This window comes from Syngnathoides biaculeatus, chromosome 22 (genome assembly GCF_019802595.1).
Source record: "Syngnathoides biaculeatus isolate LvHL_M chromosome 22, ASM1980259v1, whole genome shotgun sequence".
Lineage (NCBI taxonomy): Eukaryota > Metazoa > Chordata > Actinopteri > Syngnathiformes > Syngnathidae > Syngnathoides > Syngnathoides biaculeatus.
Window position 1 is genome coordinate 16,576,293 of NC_084661.1, and position 23,625 is coordinate 16,599,917.

General features: G+C 44.1%; 1 protein-coding gene across 1 annotated transcript; it reads right to left on the minus strand.

The window, feature by feature from the left end:
- Positions 1-325: 325 nt before the first annotated feature.
- Positions 326-22,381, minus strand: mta3 (metastasis associated 1 family, member 3). The gene is given in 20 exon segments (XM_061810714.1): positions 326-1,640; positions 4,708-4,826; positions 5,961-5,992; positions 6,082-6,225; positions 6,228-6,245; positions 6,328-6,420; positions 7,129-7,348; positions 8,615-8,772; positions 9,643-9,761; positions 9,927-9,985; positions 10,710-10,784; positions 11,113-11,301; positions 12,137-12,236; positions 12,323-12,428; positions 12,540-12,657; positions 13,304-13,367; positions 13,494-13,620; positions 15,414-15,507; positions 19,942-20,009; positions 22,094-22,381. Coding segments are annotated over 20 exon segments (2,106 nt in total). The 5' UTR covers positions 22,122-22,381; the 3' UTR covers positions 326-1,465.
- Positions 22,382-23,625: the final 1,244 nt, after the last annotated feature.

Genomic DNA, 23,625 nt, shown 5'->3' on the forward strand with positions numbered 1-23,625 from the left:
CGGGCCACATAAAATCACGAGGCGGGCCGTGTCTGGCCCCCGGGCCTCGAGTTTGACATAGGCGGTGGAGGAGGCCTTTGAATGTTGAGCCGTGGTCGCACGAGGTCAAAGGTCAAACCGCCAAACCCCTCACTTTTCTCATCCCCAATATAAGTTTCTTATTTACGCTTGGACTGAAAAACTATATGTCGGGAACATGGCCGAATTCCCCCCCCCCCCACCCCAAAAAAAAAACACTTGGAGAGGATGAAGGAGTTTTATTATGACCATCATCAGCATATTCATAATTCATCACGTGACATACTGTACATACAAGAAAAATTAAACATTCCCAATGAAGAAACCACAGGACCCTCGCAGTCACACCTCAAACACATGCCTGATTTTTTTTTTTCCCCTCATAAAAAATAGAAAAAAATGATAATAAGTGTTGCAGGCCGAGCCGTACGTTTCGGGGCTGTTAGCAGTTTTCTTTCCAGATGTTTGTAAATGCACACAACACAGTAAAAGTGCCATCCATATAAAACTCAAACTCTACCATTTTACTTTGAAATGATCATCTCGCGGGCCACATATGGCCCGCGGGCCGCATGATTGAGACCACTGTTCTCGCTGCATGATTTTTAGCGCTTCGCTCATTTAATACTTTTGTGTGCCAAGCTTGTAGCGTTCCTATTTATTGATGCTTTTCTCCCATTTTTTTTGTTTGATTAGAAAAATAACAAAAATCTTATCTGGATTAGTTTTTTTGAAAGTGCATTTTTTTCAAGTTTTTTTTTTAAAATGTAAGCGATGGACACTTAATAATAATAATAATGCCAGTGGTGATTTTGTCGTATGTCATATACTATTTAAAAATGACGTGCCTGAGGATGGGACTTATGTGGAGATTTAATTGACTTATAAAAAACAAACCAACCCTTTTAATAACTCTTTTTAGCCCTCTTCTTAACCCCCCCCACCAAAAAAAAAAAAACATTATAAACAGACGTCACGAGTCACACTCAACACAAAACGTTCATGTCCATTAATAATTAAAAAAAAATGCATTAATCTCGACAACACACACGCGTTGATGTATAAGTCACTCGGCCATATATCCGGTAAAATTGATTTTTTTTTTTTGTGCAACACTCTTGAATCATACTGGATTACCGTACCCCCTCAAAAAACAAATTTATATTTCCATATTCCAAATTTAAATGATGAGATTGCAATTCCTGTTTGTTAAGTCAGGGGTCCGAAACCTTTTTCGTCCGAAGTTTTATCAGCTGTATTGAAAAAAAAAATGCAATAATTAAACTCTTATCCTGTATTTTGTGAGCATTTTTGCTTTCAAAAGAAGTTGTTGTATGTTTTTTTTTTTTTTTTTAAATATATTGCGCGGTGGCTCACGGCTATCGAGGACTAAACGCGTCTTGATGTCAGGAGAGGAAAAGAGAAGGGAGAAGAAGAAAGGTGTCCGTCAGTCGTGGATGACGATGGGGCCCCGCATCCTCAGGCTGGGGTGCGGGTGCGGCGGCCCCAGGACCAACCCCTGCGGCGGGGGCGCCTGGGTGGCCCGCCGCAGGGTGATCTGCTCGCAGGGCTGCCGACACGCGTGCCGGAGCTGCGAGCGCGACAGCAGCCGCCTCGCCCTCCTGCAGGGGGCGCAGCGCGCACACGCGTCACTCAACACTGACGACTGAAAATGATGATGATGATGATGATGATGCTGAAGTCCAGATTTAAACCTCACGGATTAAACGAAGGTCTTATTTGAATGATTATTTGTATGATAAACGCCCAAATATGCTTTCAATTTGATTTTTAAATGTGGTCCTGCTTCGGATGCCAAATATGGTTCCACCTGAGTGAGCCAGCGGAGGTCGCCATATAAGGTTCTGTTTTCATTGACCAAATATGGTTGCATAAACATGGCTTCATATACGTGACCGGATGTGGTTCTGCTTTAGTGACCGAGTATAGGTCCACTTGGATTACCAAATATGGTTTCAATCAAGTATTTTCCCATTTTGTTTACCAAATAAGGTTATGCTTTAAGTGACCAAATACGGTTAGAATTAAGTGATGAATTTTAATATTCGGTCACAATGAAGTGAATGTGACTTTTACGCGTCTGTGACATCACGTGCATACGCATAAGACAAGCAATCAAATGATCAACATCAGTTGGCGCGTTGGCAGACGTCAATACGCCTCGTCATGACCCATTTGTGTAATTTCAAGGGTTGGTTCAACCGGGGCCAACGTTTTATTCATATTTATCAGTTCCTAAAGCATCTTCGTTCCGCCGTTGTCTGCCATCAAGCCTCTTTTTTCAAACAACAGTAACGTCTGTCGCTGTTTGACCAAATACGGGTTGGACGCGTAAGTGCGACCGTCAGCATCCGTATTGCACTTGCGTTGGCAACATGGAAGTAAATTAGTGCCACTAGGATTTGAATTTGAAATGTAAAGTCATCACATTATCAATAGCTGTGCCGCCAGAACTCAACAGCCGGCCAATCACAGTCGCGACATATATCCGTCCCTTTTCCTTGCCGCTTATCCTCATGAGGGTCGCGGGGAGTGCTGGAGCCCATCCCAGCTGTCGACGGGCATTTCAAATTCAAAATCCCGGCGGCACTAATTTACTTCCATCGATTTACATCGACCTGCAGTGTGAACAGAGCCGAAATGACCCGATACGTCGGTTCCGTCGATGTTCCCAAACGCAGTTCCGTTTCGGGTTGCCGAATATGGTTCGATTTGGGTTCCCAAATATGTTTCCAATGGATGACCAGTGGCGGTCTTTTTGGTCATCCTTTTCGTGAGCACACATTGTTTTGACTTTTAATTTGAAATCTAATGATGACTATTATTTTTTTCCACCTCTTTGTCCCCCTCACCCGCTCTCTCTCTCTCTCACTCCCATCTCTCTCGGCTGTGCCTCGCGGCGTTGCTCACCACACTGAGAGAGAATGAGAGAGAGGGGAGAAAGAGATGGAGGAGAAAACCAAGACGTTGGTGTCGTTAGCGAGAGGCGGCCTTCTTTTCCCCTCCCATCACAACCATTAACACACTAAATATCACTTCCTCATAAGCGTCACTATATACGTGTGCGCCCACAACATGGTGCGGATCCACGTGAGCCCGGCAGCACCCGATAATGTGATAATAGCATTTCCACTCGGGACCCTGCGACGCGTGGCTCCTCGCCGGCCCATCTGCGCCAGTTAGCAGCGCTAATTTTAGCGGTGGCGGCGGCGAGGCCCTGGTACCGTGACTCAATTAGACGCCGTCCGCTGGAAATGGAAAAAACATCTTTTCCCCGTGCACGTACATACAGTTGAAGCCAGAAGTTTACAGACAAATTTCTCTCTCTCATTATTGTGGCATTTAACATGATTTCATAATTTTCGTGATCCTGACTGATTTGAAACAGGAGAGGTTTAATCTCATTTGACTTCAGACAGTGAGACAAAATATGAAATGTGTGTTTTTCCACAGTGCATGTCAACTTTTGGCTTCAACTGTAGTACGAAGGGGGTCCGATTTCTGTCCAACGTGGACACAACCTCCAGGGAATGTGTTGTGTTGGGTACGAAATCATATTTAGTACCGGGGCCATATTTGCTAGCATGAAATGAACAATATTTGGTCATCTAAGCACAACTGGAAACCCCAGAGGACCCATATTTGGCAATTTACCGTTATTTCCGGCCTACAGAGCGCACCTGATTATAACACGAGATATTTACAAAGACGTTTTAATACTTTAGCTTAGCTTAACATAGCAACAACATGGTAGTGTGAACTGGGCTGAAAAAAAAAAAAAACATACCTAAATAACTGAGACGCGGCAGTAACACAGCAGCAACAGGCTAGCGCGATGCTAACGCGCTAACGTGGCGCTAATGTGCTAAAGCGGTGCTAACGCGCTAACAGGGCCAGTTAAAAAAAAAAAAAAAAACATACAATATAGGCTGGAAATTAGGGTAGTTTTTATATTTCATAACAAAAGAAGAACCATGTTTGTCTTTGGCAGAACCATAATCGGAACCAAATTTGTCAATTGACAAAATGACATTTGGCAACCAGAGTGGAACCATATTTAGCAATATAACCATAATCGTATTTCATAAAGTGGAACCTTTTTTGTGACATAAGTATAGCAAAAGTTGGTAGCCCAAACAGAACCAAAATGAGCAACCTAAGCGCGACCATATTCAGGAACCTAAGGAGAACCATATTTGACAAGCTAAGGGAAGCTACGTTTCGCAACTTAATGGGAACCATGCAAGCACCTCGAACGAATATTTTTGGGCACATAGCGAGGGAAGTGCCTTGCCTGAGGGAATCTCAACAGCGACTGTCTGGTGGAATAGAACCTGAGGCCTTTCGATCACAGGCTGCACAATAGTTAGCATGCTGAGACGTTTCGTTTGGATGACGACTTGGGAGGCATTTGTCGTGTCGGCGCTTTGTAATTGCTTGACTCCATCACGTCCTCTTCCCTCAAGGAAGAGCAACATTGCCGCGTCTCCTTTTTATTAGACAATTTTTTACCCACATGACCTTCAAGCCATTTCAACTCAATCCTTCAAACGAGATTGATATCGAAATCTGGCGTCGGATTTTTAAAGCGAAGCTCCTGCGTGGTCGCCGCGAGATGGAGGCGAGAGGGAGGAGACGGCGGCAGGGGGTGGGTCACCTTTAGCTTACCTGGTCTCCCGGGTGACGAGGAAGAAGCTGTCGTCCGGGGCGTCGATCCAGTTGGGGCGCCTCTTTCGGATCATCACGCCGCCGCGGGTGCTTCCGCCGCTGCTGCTGCGGCCATTGTGCTGTCAAAAACATCAATTATTTTCCTATCCACGGGAATAATTAAGATAGCCGGAATGATAATAATATTAGGTAACCGAAGTAAAACCATATTTGGCGATCAGTGGAACCGTATTTGGTAACCACATTTAATAAACTGCACACAACCATATTCATGAAACTATGTGGAACCCATTTGGAAAACTCAATCGAACTATATTCAATAAGCTGAGTGGAATCATATTTGATTAAATTAATTGGACCTGTTTTAGGAACCCATGTGGAATCATATTTGGTAACCTAAACGGAACCATATTAGGTAACCCCAGGGAAACCACATTTGGTAACGTCAACAGAACCATGTTCATTGTTCAAGTTTATTTGCTGACCCAAGTGCAACCATATTTGGTAACATATGCGGAATGATATTTAGTAACCTGAGCAGAACTATATTTGCTCGTCTAAAGGTAAACATATTCAGTAACCTAAGCAGAAATGTATTGGGCTAGCTAAACGGAACCGTGTTTGGCAACTACCGCAATTTCCGGCCTATAATCCGCGACTTTTTTCACACGCTTTGATGCGGCTAATTTGTGCATTTTATCTAACGGCCGCACTCTAGCGGAAAAAAGTAAGAGTGAGACCGGTGGAATATATGCGCCGAGGAAGGGACATGTACCGGTACGGCCCCGTTAGCGCTGCACTAGCGTGTTACTGCCGAGTCCCAGTGATTTTTACCAGTATGTTTTTCTTTTTAACCGGGCCTGCTAAGCGCGCCGCTAGCGTTAGCATTAGCATGGCGGCGCAAGCATTAGCGTTAGCATGCCGGCGCTAGCGTTAAACTCTCTGTGTACCGTTTTCCTTTCAATGCGAGCACTTTTACACAGCGGCGGCTTAAGTATGTACCAAATGGTATTTCCTTTACAGATGTACTCGGTGAGGCTTACAACCAGGTGCACTCTGTAGGCCGGGAATTACGGTAAATGAAACAAAATTCAGTTAGCATATTCTCCAATCCGACTGCAGACATATTTGCTAGCCTAACCAAATTGAACGATATTTAAGCGATGCCTCAACAACACTGCCTTGAATCATTGCCGTATGTCCGGTTACATTAGTTTGATTTGATCTGATACAACAGTTCTTTGCTCTCTCACCAGTAGAGCGCCACCTGTGGTTCCGGGATTCTCTGCAACACAAAAAAAAAAACCAAAAACAGTGAGACGGAACTGCATGACGCGCTTTTGTGTTATTTCCCCACAGATAAATTTTTCCTACCCGAGCGCTTGTCCGGGTCCGCTCCTCTGCTGTGGTGGTGAAAGCTTCGCTTTCCCAGCATGCCATGGGGCCCGTGCGGCAGCGAGGACAGGAGGCGCCGGGGCGGCGGGGTTTGCAGGCCGGCCGTGCGGTGGGAACGGGGGCCTGGGACGCCGGACGGGACTCTGCAACGACGAGAAAAGCGGCGTCGATGGTACGTCGCCACGGCGACAGGACGATCAATCCATCAAAGTGGGTCGGCCTTACCTAGAAACTGCACCACGCTGGTCAGGGTGCTGCGCTGCGCCGCTCGGATTTTGGGCAGGCGGGTTCCGTGACCTTCAGACACCCTCGAGACATCTACACACACGCACACAAGTGACATGTCAGCGCACGTTTCCAAGTTAAAACCAAAACGGATGATGATGATGGTCACTTACACTCGACACAGACATGAGGGCGTGGTGATGGCGCAACGATCCATGCGGCGGAGAGGGAGAGGGGGGTGTGTGTGTCTTTGTGGCGATCAATCAATCAGTCGATGGACAAGTAACACACACGTGACGCACGAAAGCACACAAGGACTCAGAGGAGATGCTTTCAAGTTGGAACTTTATTTGGACGTCCGCGACACCCAGGAGGAGGAGGAGGAGGAGGAGGAGGAGGAGGAGGTAGATGGCGATGGAGAGGTGAACAGAGTCCGTTGATTGATTGACGGGAATGGAATAATGTCATGGCCCAAATGGGAGGGAGGTGACGTTCCGCTCCGGGGGCGACAATAGCTTCTCTTTGTATAAAAACTAAACATCTGATGGGGCGCACTCTTCCTTAGTCACTCCAAAAAGAAAAGATGATTGAAACTCAAGAGTGATGAGGAAAGGCAGTCTTTATTGGAAATGAGGGGGAGGAAAAACGGGCGATGGAGGAATACAAAAACAACCCCAAAAACAAAAAAAAAAAAGCAATCATAAAAATGGGAAGAGACAGACAGAGGGGTGCTGATGGGGGAGTCGAGAAGGGTGAGAATGTGTGAGTGTCCACGTTAGGAGGAATTGAAGGCGCTCTTACACTCTGCCTTTATGGCGCCGCAGTTAATGGGGACAAACGGGCGGCGCGCGGCGCGGCGCAGCCTGATGACGTCGCGGCACATGTGGCGCGCCAGCTTGGTGAGGCGGGTGGCCTGCAGCAGGAAGGCCTGCTTGGTCTTCATGGACGACTTGGGGCTGCCGCTGTTGCGCATGGGAATGTGGTTGGACTGGCGCGGGGCGTGACTCCGCGACCGGGGCTCCTGCCGACCACGGACAAGAAGCGATGAGGAACAATTTTAAGCGGGGACAGTTATGAGAATCACGCTATAATATAAGGTAAGAGGAACTACACTTAGTGTCCTAAAAGGCACAATAGCTGACCTCAGTTTAGTTCTTGGAAACTTATTTTGGTAAACCTAAACTGAGCCATCTTGGAGAACTTAAGAGAAACCACAACTGGTACCCGAAATGGAAACGCTAGCCCAGGGGTCGGAAACCCACGGCTCCCGAGCCATACCTGGCTCTTTTGGTGGGTGCGTACGGCTCGCCGAGCGCTCATAACGATATACGGTATACAGCAGGGGTGCTCAATCTGTAAAAAGACATCAGTCTGACATTTTGGCAACACACGTAACTTTCTCTAACGCCGACCTGCTCCACGGTCACACACTCTTCTTCCCAGTTTACCTTACGCCCCCCCCCCCCGCTCTTAAAGGGGTACACTCGTAATTACAAGCGTCGCAGTCCTCACGCAGCCTATCAATGTGGTTTATAATGACAGCCCACCACCAGAAATTTTTTTTACATAAAGACACGCCTCTGTCGGCAAGCATTGTTGGCGAGCGCACATTAGTATTGGACACATGAAATAAATTCAACCTGCACACCAGTTGATTGTGAAAACTTGGAACACACTTCCTGCCACACACTGCGGCGTGCGAGTATTGCTGTACTGAGAATGTTTGGTTCTGCCTATGCATATGGAAAGTATTTCTCACATTTAAAAAATAACAAAAAACATTAAAACCAACCTACGTTCACGAATAACGGATGCTGCATGAAGTTTAATTTAATGACATACAAAACAGACGACAAAGCCATCAGCAAAGAAGTCGCATTAATGGCATCATTGGCTAGCAACATCATAATGTCATTTAAATGAATTTAGAGGCTTACTGTACTCTTAAAGTATTGGTCTTACATAAAATGCACGAATACACTTGTATTCAGTTGTAAAAATATTGTATGGCTCTCTCGGAATGACAACTTGAAATATTTGCCGCTTACGGCTCTCTCAGCCTTAAAGGTTCCCGACCCCTGCACTAGTCCAAATGAAACTATATGAGGGCAACTAAGAGGCGGTCCGTTTGGCCAGCTAAACGGGAGAAACACCATCGAAAGTCGTGCACATATTCAAAATCACATTAAACGCTCAAAATCGTATACTGTAGCTTCAACGCGCACAAACAGGTCCTCTGCTTTACGCGCCGACAAAGTGGCGAGCCGCGGCGGACGGTGGGACTCACGTTGGCGGCCGGGCTGGGGGAGGTCCTCTCCTCGGGCGCCTCGGCCCGGCTGGGCATCTTCAGGCCGCCGTACTTCTTCCAGTACATCCAGCAGGACACGCACAGGCGGCACTGCATGTTGGGGGGTCCCCACGAGTACCACTGGGCCGACTGCATGGCTACGGGAACACAGCGGAGTGCGTCAGGGCTCGCTAAGCGCAGGCCGCGGACGTTTATTGATCCCCGTACGACGTCCCCGAGGGACGTCTACTTGCCGGCGCCTGATTGAGCTCGCTGAATGAAAGCCGCAAGACGGAGGAACGCCATTGTAATAATGACAAATCAATACATAAGTATATTTTCATTCTAACTTCATTTTCTGCTCCATTCTGTGTTAAAAAATGTGGGATTAGACTAAATTTACACCATATATATATATATAAATTGGTTAAAAATATGAGAACAGTTTATAAAATGTTTATGTAATGACTGAGATGTAACCTGACTAATACACATGTGTTATAACTATGATTATTTTGAGGCTGATAAGGATTCAGATATGATTTTAGAAAACACATTTGGATAACAGGTTTATGGCTTGATTAATAAAAAATATCTGTAATTAATAAAATAACTCCAACTTTTAGATTTTTTTCCTTAAAATGATGTAAAGTTAATAGCAGCTTTGTAAGATCTTTATTCCATTAGTACAGATAATACTAAAATGAATGATAATTCACGTTTTATTGCAGCAAATCAATGGTGCCTTTTGTACATTTCTGGATTACTGGGATTGATTTTGGGGCTGCAAATTATGCTTTCTTTCTTTCTTTCTTTCTTCTGCTGCCCGATATCCGAACATAACCTTGTGTTATTATTAGTGGTTCCAGCACAAGATATTAAAGCCTCTATGGAACATATGAGTGAATTTATATCCAGCGCTGGATGTAAATGGCATGGCCCTGTGTCCCAATACTTTTGTCCACACGTCTCATTTCACATTTTCACCGACTGTGGTGTCGCTTGGCTTTCACTCAACAGAAACTCACTATAGCAGCTTTCGCAGGCGCGACCCCCGCCCGCCGCGTGGAAGGCTCCGGGCCCCGCGCCATTCACGGTCGCCATCTTGCCGTTGGTCAGCGAGATCTGGTTGGGGTTGGGCTTATTGCTGTCAGAAAAAAAAAAAAAAAAAGAGAGCAGGGGATTTAGACGCCGGCCATGTGTTCAATCAAAAGTGTTCAATTATGCATGAATGTTTCCGTCTGGCGGCGGCGACGGCGACGACGGGAGCGCTAATGATCCCGTCGTCGTTGCAACAAAAGGGGCGACTTACTATGTGGGAATATAAACTTGCTTCAGTTTGCTCTCGGCCTCAGCCGCCTTCAGCCTCTTCTGCAAACACGCACGAGATAGCACGACTTAGTTAACACGTGAGTCTGTGGGCGCAATTAATGTTTTGGGCTTTCAGCCGTTGATATATCATTTTAATTACAGCAGAAGTTGAAAAAAATGTCTCCAGCTTGTTTAGAGGCTTATCATAAACATAATAATATAAGTGCAACCATATTTAGCAACCCAAGTGAAACCGGTAACCTAACCAGAACCATATTGGCTAACTTATACGGAAGCAATTTCAGACGAGGAACCATATTCGGAAACATAACTCAAAACATATTTTGGTAACTTAATTTGAATCATATTCAGGAACCAAAGTCCAAAGTGTAAACGGTAACCTAAACGGACCCATATTTGGTACACTAAGCAGAACCATATTTACTAACCTGAACAAACCAAATTTGTAAACTTAAGGGGAGCCATATTACCAAAGTATTATGTAACTTCAGCAAAAGAGGGTGTACCATATCTGGTACCCAAAGCAAAACTGCTATCCTAAGTGGAACCGCATTTAGTCACCCAAACTGAACAATATTATAATTACCAACGCAGAATCATAATTGATAACCACAGCTGAGCCCAATATGCTGAATAACTGACAGGAACTATTAATCCGAGCAGAACCGTCGCATTGAGCCCCACTAGTGTCTTCACAAGGATGTTCACGTTACGATTTGCGAGCTCGTATGATCGTCACACGGGCTTTCGGGGCGCATCTCACCTGTTGTACGTATCTGTCCGTGGTCTTCCACATGTAGTAATACTCTATGATGCTGGTCAGAGATTTCCAAGGAAGCTTAGGAAGAGGAACAAGTAAGAAAAAGTGGGGGAAGGGCAGAGGAGACGAGACAGGGAACAAATTAATGATATTAATTTCTCATGTTCTCGCCATCTGGGCCTCTGTTCATGTATATTCATTAGCAGCGTCGTGACCGCGGAGGGCTGAAAGCTACTGGCTGATTCAGGCTTTTGAATTAGTAGACCTTGTCTAGGCTACGCAGTTGAGATCTATTGGCCGAGTGCTCTGGTCTGCAGACCTCCACACTTGAAAACCTCGTTGAGGACATCCACCTCATTCCCTGAACTCTTTATCTAGTTATTAAAGACGCGCGGGAGCCACTCACAAAGTCTTGTCGGATGTCGTTGAAGTCCTTGCCGTACTTTTCCAGCGCCTCCTCAAACATGGCTGCTTCCGAGGCGCTCCACTCCTCCATCTCGTCCCGGCAGAGGACGGGGCCGCCCGCCGGCACCAGCACGCTCAGCGCGCTCGACAGGTCGTAGTTGTGCGCGTGCAGGGTGTCCATTGCGTGAAACTGAGTGGAAAAAAATGAAGGTTTTAGGAAATGCCAAGTTCTGCGACAAGACTACTTATTGATGTGTTAAGTCCTGCGGAACCATGTTTTAGAAGTATTAATTAACCATAGGAGAATTTTTGGTAATAAAAGCGGAACCATATTTGTTTACTTAAGTGAAACCACATTTGGTGCCAGGTATTCAGAACCGTATTTGGGTGGCTGAGCAGAAACCATATCTGGCAACTTAATGAAAACCATTTTCAGTAACCTAGACTGAACTGCGTTTGGTAAGCTCGGTCACTCACATTTGAAAAATGTACGGGTGTAGTCAGTCATGCCCGCAGATATAAAGTTGCGGGTGTGTGTTCTGTTTGCAATTATGAGTGTACCCATTTAAGAGCAGAGGGGGGGCGGTGTCAGATAAGCCAGGAAGTAGAAGTGGGCTGAGCAGCAGCTCGTTTTTAAAGAGAGTGTGCTTCCGTGTTTAAAAAAAAAAAAAAAAAAGACGTCAGGCTGCGGTTCACTGCGCTAAATGGGTTTTCATGTGCGCTGGGTGTGTGCGACAAGGGGGAACATTGGTCAAGACAACAGAAAATAAGTGACATATTTCAATATCGATGTATTTCTACTCGTAAAAAAATTTACACGTGTGATTTTTCGTGCTCGATTGTGCAGATTTGCAAGTGCGATCGCACGCGGGCGCGTACCCGCCTCTGAAATCACAGTGACTGTAAGCTAAATGGTTTTGGTAACCTAAACAAAACCATATTTGAGAACCTAAGCAGACTTAGTAAGCGAAGAATAACAACATTTGGAATTTTAACATTGGCAGGCAACAACCAAAGGAACTCACCAGTGTAATGTCGCGCGACGCTGCTGCCGCGCTCATGTGTAAACTTGGCTGTCGGACCGAGCTGCTGCAGTCTAGCGCCCGGGCGAAAGTGCCGACCGCCCTGCAACCATTCGAGATGACAATCGAAATCCAGAACACGTTTTTATTTTCTATGGGAAACGCAGCGCCGCCATTACCACGTCTTACCTCGCCACCACGAGAAACTGGTCGATCTGTTTGTTAGTGAGCGGACACTCGGGATCCCAGAGTTTCTCTTCCAGTTTGGCCTGGTCCCTGTCGTCTCCTTGACCCGCTGCACACAGCCACAAAAGACATTTTCGCACTTCAAACCACAACTGACTGCGCTGTGAGAAGACGAGCTACATATTTGCTCAAAATTGAATAAAATCACACAAGTGCTGACCCTCCAAGAGCATTTCCGGCACGTCGGCCTGGAAGCGTGGCCCCACTCGGATCTCCCCTTTGTCGGCCAGTAGGGTCTTCTGCGTCGGGTCATAAACCAGCGAGTAGAAGAAGGTGTCCTATTGGAAGAGGGAAAATATGTGTAGATGCAAATGGGTGCATAGAATGCCTCTCATCTTCTACCACAAAATTTTCTTACAGAATCATAAGCAGAGGAAAAGTAGCACTTTTTGTTTGTTCTGATGAATTTAGCATATCTTGGAACCGTTTAGTTTCAGAAAATACAAACTCAACAGGCCCCAGGTCACTGCAGCGACATCATCCTTGAACTAGGAACTTTTGAAGGAACTATACACGCTTCCACCACTGGAAAAAGACCCTTTTAGAGGGGGTGGTACTTTTTACAGGCCCAGGAACGCTTTCTTCAAGGGTTGGGGTCTGCGATGTTGATTGCTGATTGGATGACTGTTCTATGTATCAAAGGACTGCTGTAACTGCCGGGATTAGAGCGCCAACCTCTATAGTACTGGTTAGATCTCGACTTAAGACTGATTTTTACACCCTCCCATACAAATTGCCTCTTATGGGCCATATTTTTTGGGGGGAATCTTAGGTGTAGTTGAATATATAACATTTTTAGGTGGTCCTTTGACTGGAATAACTTCTAGAAAGACTCATTCAAACCACACGTAGGATTCAGAAACACAGAAATGACTTTAAACCCATTCCCCAAGGTTACACTATAGCTCTCCAAAGTCCACAAACCTCCTTGTCGAGGTATGAAAGAACCGCTTCAGTCTCATTCAGTAACGCCACGCAGCACTTCCCCCTAAAGAGCGAGACAAGGCGGGAGCGTAAGAAACAGGAAGTGAGCCGCGACTGTTCATGCTTGCGATGTGAGCGTGCCAAGGGGGGAGGTTAGCGAATGTGCGCGATTAGCCGCACGTGCGTATACCTGATGTGGGTGGCGGGTAAGCTCTCGTACTGACGTGAGAGGAAGAGTTCTCTGTGGCGAAGCTGGTGCTTCTGTTTGTCTGTGAGGTCAGTCTCTGTGGGGTTCTCCTTCTCCTCCTCCAGTTCCTCTGCGAAGGCACCAACACGAGAGAGTCAACGCGAGAAAAGATGTGGAGGAACAAGATGGAACTCATTTTCAAAAGTCAGAGCTGCGCAATTTGGTCTTAAGGAAAGTCTGTTGTTGCCATGGCTTCTCTCAATCATCTACTCGACTTGCTGATGATACTGGTAGACTTTCTGGCATGAGCAGCTCTTTCAAACGTAGTTCCTTTCGCAGTGGAGGAGGGCCTTTTCCAGTTTTTTGAAGTATCAACGTTGTCTATAAACTGCACTTAAACAGAGCAGGGGAAGCAATTTTCCCGTCTTTGGGAGTCGTACCAAACACAAATTTTGAACTGCCTTTAAAAGCTGCTATTTTCTCTCTTTTTTCTTTTTCTTTTGCATATCATCACCACCGACACAGAACTTGGGCGACAAAAGTACTCGCAGCAAGGCGTCCTTTCGGCAACGTACGACATATCGCAGATCGTATCCTGCCTCTGTTGTTTTTTGGGGGGTAAAACCATAAGGCAGCACAGTATCCGTGTTTTGCAGAATCGTTTTTTTTTTTTTTTTTTTAATGTATGACACGTTTATGAAAATAAAAACGATATTTTGCCTAGTGGTCAAATCAAGCCTGGAGTGAAGTAAGTGGATTCACTTGGACGAACCGCGGGGCGGCATCTGGCGGTTTGAAAAAGCCATTAGCGACGTAGCCCGCAACAGCACAAAACGAGGGTGGGGGGGAGTAAAAACCTCTCGCGCGCGTGACATCTCTCACTTTTTCCGTGGGTACAAAAGGTTGCATTAGCGCCCTCGCGTCATGCTCCGTAAATTCACGTTGAAAAAAAAAAAAAAAGAAAGACAATTATGTTTTGAATGGGTGAGCGCCGGCATTGTGACAGACTCCATGAATGTCATGTCGTGGCTGCCTTTCACATAAATTACCCGAGATGGGAGTCATGTTTAATCATTACCTTCTCCGTGTGCAGCTGTCATCGCTGTCAGCAAAATGGCAACACGGGGAGACGTTTCGCTTTTCATGAGCAGACAGAAAATGGTATTGAATATAGGCGGGCTTCTAAAGGAGACATTTTTTACGGTTCTGATGTTTAGGTTTGGCAGGCGTGTGCCCTTCAAGACACTTAAGTTCCTCAAGGTTTATTAGACTACAAGAACATTTTCAAAACTGACAAATGTATTTCTGTTCACGCGACCTCCAAGGAGTACAGGGGAGTCGTCATTTTCAACCGTCGTGACAGGGCATGCTCTCTTGCCAGCCCCAATAGGTTCCAGCACTCCCGAGACCCTCTTGAGGATAAGTGGCTAAGAAAGTAGATGGATGGATGGAGAATACAAAGAAAAAGTACCAGAAACTAAAAACTAGCACACATAAATATTAAAATTCTTCCGTACTGATTATTATGGGGCGGCCTGGTGGATCAGCTGGTAAAGGGTTGGCCTCACAGTTTTGACGTCCCGGGTTCAATCCCGGCCCTGCCTGTGTGGAGTTTGCATGTTCTCCCCGTGCCTGCGTAAGTTTTCTCCGGGCACTCCGGTTTCCTCCCACATTCCAAAAACATGCCACATGAATTGGACACTCTAAATTGCCCCGAGGTGTGATTGTGAGTGCAGCTGTTTGGTGTAAACTGTACTGCATCACACTGAGAACTGTTCCTAATTCCTTGTCAAGTCGTCAAAAGGGAGCGTTTTGTTTTCGACCACGAGATCGCGCAGCTACCGCTGAGGCCAACGAGCGTATCAACACGTTAACTAATAAGACAGGTGGAGGTGGGACGAGTGTCATCGCTATTCCACCTACTTGCATGTTTGTCCGCCAGCTGGATGAGGCTGTGCGAGATGTCCCTCCTCCTGTAGAAGCACACCACCTTGGCCTCCACGTTGCCGCTCGCCGTCTGAGGGTGGGGGGACACGGGAGGGGCGAGGTGGGAAAAAAAAAAAAAGGTGACAAACTACTCCTCTCCCGCTTCCACAGCCTCCCCCTCTCAACGCGGCCTTCGTACGACAAGCTTCTTAATTTCCCAGGAGAACCGCTCGCCTTTTGCGCCCACGTCAACGCCGCGATGACAAGCTGACCGGGAGTCGTAATGACTGCCATTCAGCACATGATTGATTGATTAATTGATTGTCTGGCTGTGTAATTAGGGTGAGTATGATACTATTAATTAAAAAAAAAAAAAAAAGGATGACAGGTTATGACAGTTTGAGTGAACCGGGTGCACCGACATTACTTATTTGTACCGTATAACTTTTAGCATCAACAGCGGTGGAGTAGGCACAGTGCACGCAGCGTGTTGATTGGTGGACAGCAACAAAAAAAAAAAAAAAAAACATTTTTATGTCACACTATTCGCATTGCCGCTTTGCCGAAACACAGGCTAGATCAGGGTTAGCCCTTCTAAAAGCATACGCGACAGATTAACGGACAGACCAAATATATTCTTATCAAGTTCCGGACAACTTTGAGTAAACGGTGTATGCTTTCATTACAATGAATTAATTTTCCTTTCTTAACCTTTTAGAAAAGGAAATCCAAAAAAAAGGTGGTTCTGGTATCATGTTAAGGACTTTATATAAACCTAAACGTTTTCAGCAGAGTCTCAAATTATATTTAATCAATACAATTAAAGAACGTGGGCTTAAACGTTCATAAAATTCACGCTTCCAAGCTTTTATTTATTTTGAACCAAAGACAGAAAGACTACAACAGATTACGTTGCTGTGTTACCCTGCAAAAGTCACAGTCCGGAAATGCGTCACGGCAGCATAAAGTCAAGATAATTTTTTTTATTTTTTTTTTTAAAACATGCAATCAGATAGTCTGAGATCACAATCAGGCCGAATATCTGATAAATGTGATATCTGCCAATGGAGCGTAGCCGAACAGACGGGATATAAACCGAGCAAGACGTCATCGAAATGGAACCATCCCTCACGGGCGTCTGGCCAAACAACAGAAATAAAAGACATTAGAAAAACACTAGCTGTAAATCCAAACTGCAGTCACAACTAAATACGATACAATATGTGAAATTCAAGTAATGATTCCCTAATGACAAAGGCTAAATTTCGTGCCCAATTTGGACCGATTTTAATTTGAAGTAATAACAAATATCCAAGATGACTGACGGAATAAATAAAACAATACACGTGCGTGGGGCACAAATTACAAGGAAATAACTACACGAGTGTCAATATTGAGCAGTGGTGACACGGAAGCAAACAATAACACATAAATAATGCAAATATTATAATCTCACTCATTGGCAGCGCTCCCAGTTAACATGGATAGTTGACTTCAAAAGCCGCTAATGGCAGCGAATTGAGTTTTAAATGTTGCGTTGCGTTCAGTTGGCCTGGGATGACTCTCTCCCCACTCATTAAATAAATGTAAACTCATTTTCACTCAAATTATTTTGCTCAAGCACAGCTCACACATCAAGACAATCACTGTTTTTGTCCGATTTTGCCCTTTCCTGACATCAAGTGCCAGACGGGTTTATGTCTGATACGATCATCCTGTAAGATTATCCTTAGTTATGACGTGTGTGCCGTTTAAAAAAAAAAAAGGGGGGGGGGGGGATTTGTCCCAATTATTGAGTCCGAAGTGACTCAGACCAGACAATCTTAAATATTGAACATGATCTATATTTACTAATACTGGCACATAGCAGGAAGTTTTTATTCTTCTTATGTTTTGCTCCATCATTTGATCACGGAAGATTTTTGCCTCAGAGGATTTGTTTTTAAATCGGTGGTGGAACGGAAACTCCATGTGTGCGCTGTTCTGTGTTGAGATTATCTGAGGACACCACACGCAATGCGACAAAAACTGTTAAATACCACATTTTTTGGTTTTTATCTTTACGTGGGAGGGGGGGGGTGTCTGTCTCTAATGTTGGTCCTCTGTACAAGAATCTTTTCACTAGGGATGCATGAATACCAAAACCAGGATCGTTACCAATAATGTACGTGTGTACACTAGCCGTACTTAAGCCGTAAAAAATGCACAGATATCGGTACTCCACATAGATACAGTCACTCACGTTTAAAAAATGTACGAATGTGGTCAGTCACGCCCGCAGATATAAAGTTACGGGTGTGTGTTCTGTTTGTAATTATGAGTGTACCCCTTTAACAACAGAGGGGGGCGGTGTTGGGTAAACCAGGAAGTAGAAGTAGGCTGAGCAGAGACCGTGTGCTTCCATGTTAAAAAATAAAATAAGAGTCAGGCTGTGGTTCAGTGCACTGGATCAGTTTTCATGTGCGCTGAAAGTGTGCGACAAATGCGCAATTGCGCAGTGGCAGAGCTTAAGAGGGAACATCGGTCAAGACTACACAAAATAAGTCTTTCAATATGTATATATTTCTACTCGTAACAAATTTTACGCGCGTGATTTTTCGTGCTCGACAGTGCAGATTTGAGGGTGTGACGGCGCGAGCATTTAGTTTAACTAAAACACATTTTCATCAAGTTTCAATAGTTTGCATTAAGAAAAGCACAATTGTACAAAATGATAATCACAATTATTCCTCATGTTGGGGAAAGTGTTTTTCTTTCAATTTTACTACATTTTCACAAACAATATGCAGACTGTTTTCAGTGGAAATTCAAACTTTTAATAAAAATAAATGACAGCTGATTTAAAAAAAAAAATGCTATCCGTGAATTTGAATGAAACAATAAATATGCTATTACAGAGTGCAATCACGGAGTGCAGCTCAATGGAAGCAAATACAGTTTGCATAGTAAACTAAACTAACACACAACATTAGGCTTAGAGCACCGACTTTTCATTTGAAAATCCAAATAATCAATATAGTGAAATGTCAAGAACTGGTCCGGCTCCATTTTTCTGCATCGCAAACAACTCGCCGGCTGTGATTTCCCTCTCGAATTACCGGAGCCATTTTTTTTCCATGAAAGGCAGGTAATGGCACTTGGGAGAAATAATTGCACGAGGGGATCGCATATTTCTTGTCCAGCAGCCTTAATCATACGTTCACCACGTGGTGGTCGGCTGATTACTGGTTGAGAAAGCGAACCCCACGATGTATTTAAAATGTAAACATCCCCGGTAATGAGGTTACCATAATTTCCAGCCTTTAAGCCACAACTTTTTTCCTACACGGGGATGTGGCTAATTTGTACATTTTTTCTAACGCCCACAAGAGGGACACTCGAGCGGAAAAGATAAGAGTGAGACCCCTGGAATATATGTGCCGAGGAAGTGACTTTTACCGGTATGTTTTTTTTTTTTTTTTTTTTTTACCGGCCCTGTTAGCACTGCGCTAACGTGTTGCTGCTGTGTTACTGCCGTGTCTCGGTGATTTTTACCAGTATGTTTTTTTTTTTAACCGGCCCTGTTAGCGCTGCGCTAGCGTTAACGCTGTACTAGTGTGTTGCTGCTGTGTTACTGCCATGTCTCAGTGATTTAGGTATGGTATATATCGTGCTATACTACCGTGCTGCTACTGTGTAGCTTTTTTTTTTTACTGGTATGTTTGTTTTTTACCAACCCTGTTCATGTTACCATGTTCATGCTATGTTAACCTACGCTAAGGTATTAAAACTTTGAAAACTCTTTCTGTGTACCATCTTTCTTTGTAAGTATCTCGTGTTTCAATGTGGGCACTTGCGGCTTTTACACAGGTGCGGCTTATGTATGCACCAAATGGTATTTCCTTTACAAATATACTGGGTGAGGCTTATAATCAGGTGCGCTCTGTCGGTCAGAAATTACAGTAATAACAGTAATTTAATCGTGGCAGCCACTTTCATGATCACGACTAAAATTTGGTTAATCGTGAAGCCCTACTCTGTATCAGTGAATACTCAAAAGTAGTATAGTAGTAGTTAACAGCTGATAGTATTGTTACTCAGTCCTCAAAAAGTGGTAGCATTGGATTATTACTTTTCACAAGATTGTTGTCATGCAAACACAGAAAAAATCCCTAAAAAAAACTACAAGCGTCATAAACCAGATGTGGTGTTAGAAAGCTCTAGCCGCTCTACTTCCAAGCAAAATCATGCTCATCCTAACGGCAATTATGACCAATCAATGTCTGATTTTATTTTTTTTTCTTTTCAGCCTCAGCAACATAATGAACGAGGTCGACATGGCTCAGTCAATATTTGATGCATGACGCCTGCAGTGCTGCTCAGTCATTAAATCACCACCGGTCTTTTTTTAATCGGTCCATTACGAGCACTCTTTCTACGACATCTTGACCCCGACTCAGCTTGCAAAATACGAATCCTGAACGTTCCCCCTAAGGGAGCAGAATGACACACACGGGAAAAAAATTGACAAGGAAACAGAAAATACCTTGTTGAGCTCTTCTATTCTCCGGATCAGGTAAGGGTTACTGGAGGAGTTCTCGAAAAAGACGTAATCTGAAAATGCAAAAACCGAATGAAAAACAACGTGTAAAATTGGCTTACTCATTGAAATCAAATCTCTGAGCAGCCGTAATTCAAACAAATGACACAGATGCAAACTAAAAATGCCTTAAAATGAATAGACTAAAAAACAAAACATTCAAACAGTAAAATGGCACCATGGTACTTTGAAAACAAGTACGTTGCACTTCTCCAGTGTAGATTTTGGCAATTCTTGAGGTGAAATATTGGTAAAATAACACAAAATGTCTACCGAACATCGTATTTGCTAAACTTTATTCATTCAGTTGTTTGAGCACGCATTAGAGATTCTTAATCCGTCGTAAATTCGTACAACTTGGGCAAAAGTGTGACTACAAGTGGAAATGACATCACTGGTAAAGAAATAATTGCCATTCTATTAATGTGCTGAATTGTCTTTATTACTTGTGAGGAGAAAGCGATTACTAGTATGCGGGCCTTAAGTCGGGCATGATTTGACAACGAGGGCGCACTCGTCGTAACGTTTTTTTCCACTGGGCCTAAAGGTGTTACTAGCGCAGCATAGCAAACGTTTTAATTGCGTACTACTAGGCCAAACGTGGCAGTAAACATTGAAAAACGGTACTAGTAAAACAGTCATTCTCGTCTCCTCTAGTCATTCTAATACTTTCACTTGCCATGCACCTTAACCTGGATGTCAAGATGCAAATAAATCCTCAATAAATCCCTAATGTATGTATTGATTTGATATCCATCTTAAGGTCTTACTAGTAGGCCAAAATGGCACTAGTACTGGAAAACACATTCTACTTGTGCTGGATTTACAACAACTAGGACGCACTCGTAGGCCAATGTATTTTTTACTAATGACTTCTATTCTATGTTGTTATTAGTGCAGCACAGTAGCTAACAAGCAAGGTTAAGTTGCTTACTAGTAGGCAAAAAAAGTGGCACGAATATTGGAAAAACATTACAAGTCCTTGTTAGCCATCTTAAGGTCAGGGTACTACTACCCTTTTTGTCCTCACCACCAGGACACATTCGACAACTGCTAGTGAGGGGAAATTGCACTACTTTGCAACTGTGTACATGCACGGTTCACTAGTAGTACTACTGTAGTATCATAGCACATATAGATATCGACGAGTGCAGTTTTGTCTGATTGGTAAAACATACCATAATTCTCCTTCTTATGTGCAGAAATGTCATTCATCAGTAGACACATTCGTATTACTAGTGCGCTTGGTTACCATAATAGTGAGCGCAAAGAGGACACAAATACATGAACTTTTAATAAGGATGGAAGAATAAATGCGCAAATGGCGACGTGCTTGTGGAAAGGTGCTCATCAAGGCCTGATGCCATGAAGCGAGACAATCGCTTGATGAATTCCGGTGGGCATGCTAGCCACTTAGCCGAAGAGGCTAAACCCATTTAGCGGAATTCATTGCACCGGCGGCCGGGGAAGCCGGGCCGGGCCGGGCCAGGGCGGCTAGCTGGCTGGCCGGCTGGCCGCACGGCGAGGCGGTGGAGCGAATAACGCCGCCGGTGACTCAAACTCATCCGGAACGCGTCGGCAAACAAAAAAAAAAAAAAAAGAGCATCGTCCTTTGGGGCGCTAACGTTAGCTAAATAAGGACTCGCCATTAAATGGCTGCGTGCCAATGGAGGCAAATACAAAGGCAGCCTCACACACACACGTATTGGCAGTAGCTACGAAAAAAAAAACATTTAACACATATTTGGCTGATGAAGCGGGTTCGCACGTCTGCGTGTTGACGCTTCAAACAAGCCCAGGCGCGACGTAAAGGGTGTCAATAAAATGTTTACATTATATGCTAAACTAGCGGCGGCTAACGCGAGGCCTGACCCATTTTGGAGCCCAAATATTTAGAATTCTCTTCCTGCCCGCATCACGTCTAGTCCGGGGTGGGCGAAAGCTCTTAACCGGTCGTCGAAAGCGAAGCTAGCGGAGATACGGCGCTTGCACGACCCGGAAAATTAAAATAATGAAAAAAAAAAAACCAAGATAATGACAAAACTGCACGTCTTTCCAGAGTTTTCATCACAGGAAAGATACACATTCACGTACATACCTCCGACCCGGTACATGTTGGCCGCCATTTCTGCCTCCCGGAGTGTTAGGGTAAAACATCCACTAGGAAAACATAAGAATAAATTAATAAATGCTATATTTAAGGAAGAAAACGTGGATTCCGAATGTGTGCACCCGATCGGGGAAGGGGTAGTATTGTTTTTCGTGTGTGTGTGTATGGGGTTTTTTTTTTAATTGTTTGTTTATTATTTTTTTTCCTTTTTTAAGGCAATTAACCCCCCTCCCCGCCTGGTGTTCACACAGTAGCCCTCAGTCACAATACAGTCGCAAGCCGAAAAACAAAACAAAAAAAAATCTCAATGATGACGTCGGAAGGCGGCGCGCACGCGCACTAACACGTATGTACACTTCCAAACAACACGTAATAACAGTAGTAACGACAATGAAGTGCATCATTTTAGGCAGTAATGTGCCTACAAGGGATACCTGGGTAAAAAGTACAATGTTCTTCGTAGAAAGTGCAAAGTCACCTTATTACTTGAGTAAAAATAAATCAGAATAATAATGAAGTCCAGTAGTGCTGTTATTGATATTACTCCAATACATAAAGTACATGTGACCGCATACAGACTGTGAAAAGTGCTTAGGTACCTAACTCCAACTCCTGTACTTGAATAAAAGTTCTTAAAGTACACAAAATACCTTTTTGCTGTCAATTATATACAATCCAAGTGGGAATTTGGGCCTGAGACATTATAGGTTGAATTATTAACAGCTCCAAATAGGAGTTACTTTTAGCAAAAGACCTCCAGGCTTCTGTTAGACAGCAAAAATATCAATAAAAGCCTCCTAGAACAGCTGGTGTTAATCAAAAGCACCGACTCCCCTTCAACTGAAATCTTAATGTCATTCGTGATTCTGAACACATGGCACCTCCAAGTTATAAGACGGTGTGCACACTTATGCAACTGCATTATGACAGTTATTTTTACTTCCATCCATCAAGCCACATTTCTGTATGGCTTCTTCTCACTACATGTGGAAAATATTTTTTTTTAATTAAACTGTTGTAAAAGTTAAAGGTCACGTTAATGGACGAAAAAGCTTTTTAAAAAATGTATCCTGGTCTAATTTTTCACATAACAAACACTTGGCCCTTAAACAGGGATGTGTAGACTTTTTATATCCATCGTGCTCATCCAATGGACACTTTATTTGGTACGCATGAAAGCATTGCAACATAAAAAAAACATAAAAATCTGATTAAAGAAACAATTTCATTGCTCGGCAAATTGGATTCACGTGGCAACACACAGGCTGGAGTTTGATTGAATTAAAAAAAAAAAAAAATCTTAACAGCCACACAATGTGATCACATCTCGCCTCCAAAGATAATCTCATTCCATGGGCAGTGAGCTGTTTTGCCTTCAGACAGGTGAAAAACTGGTTTGTATGCAGGACGTTTGTTCACCAACCACACCTGGAAACAAACGGCAACCCTCAATCTGTTTAATGCCACTCTGAGTTGAAGGTCTCCGTCCGACTAAACAAAACAAAGTGAATTGCATATTT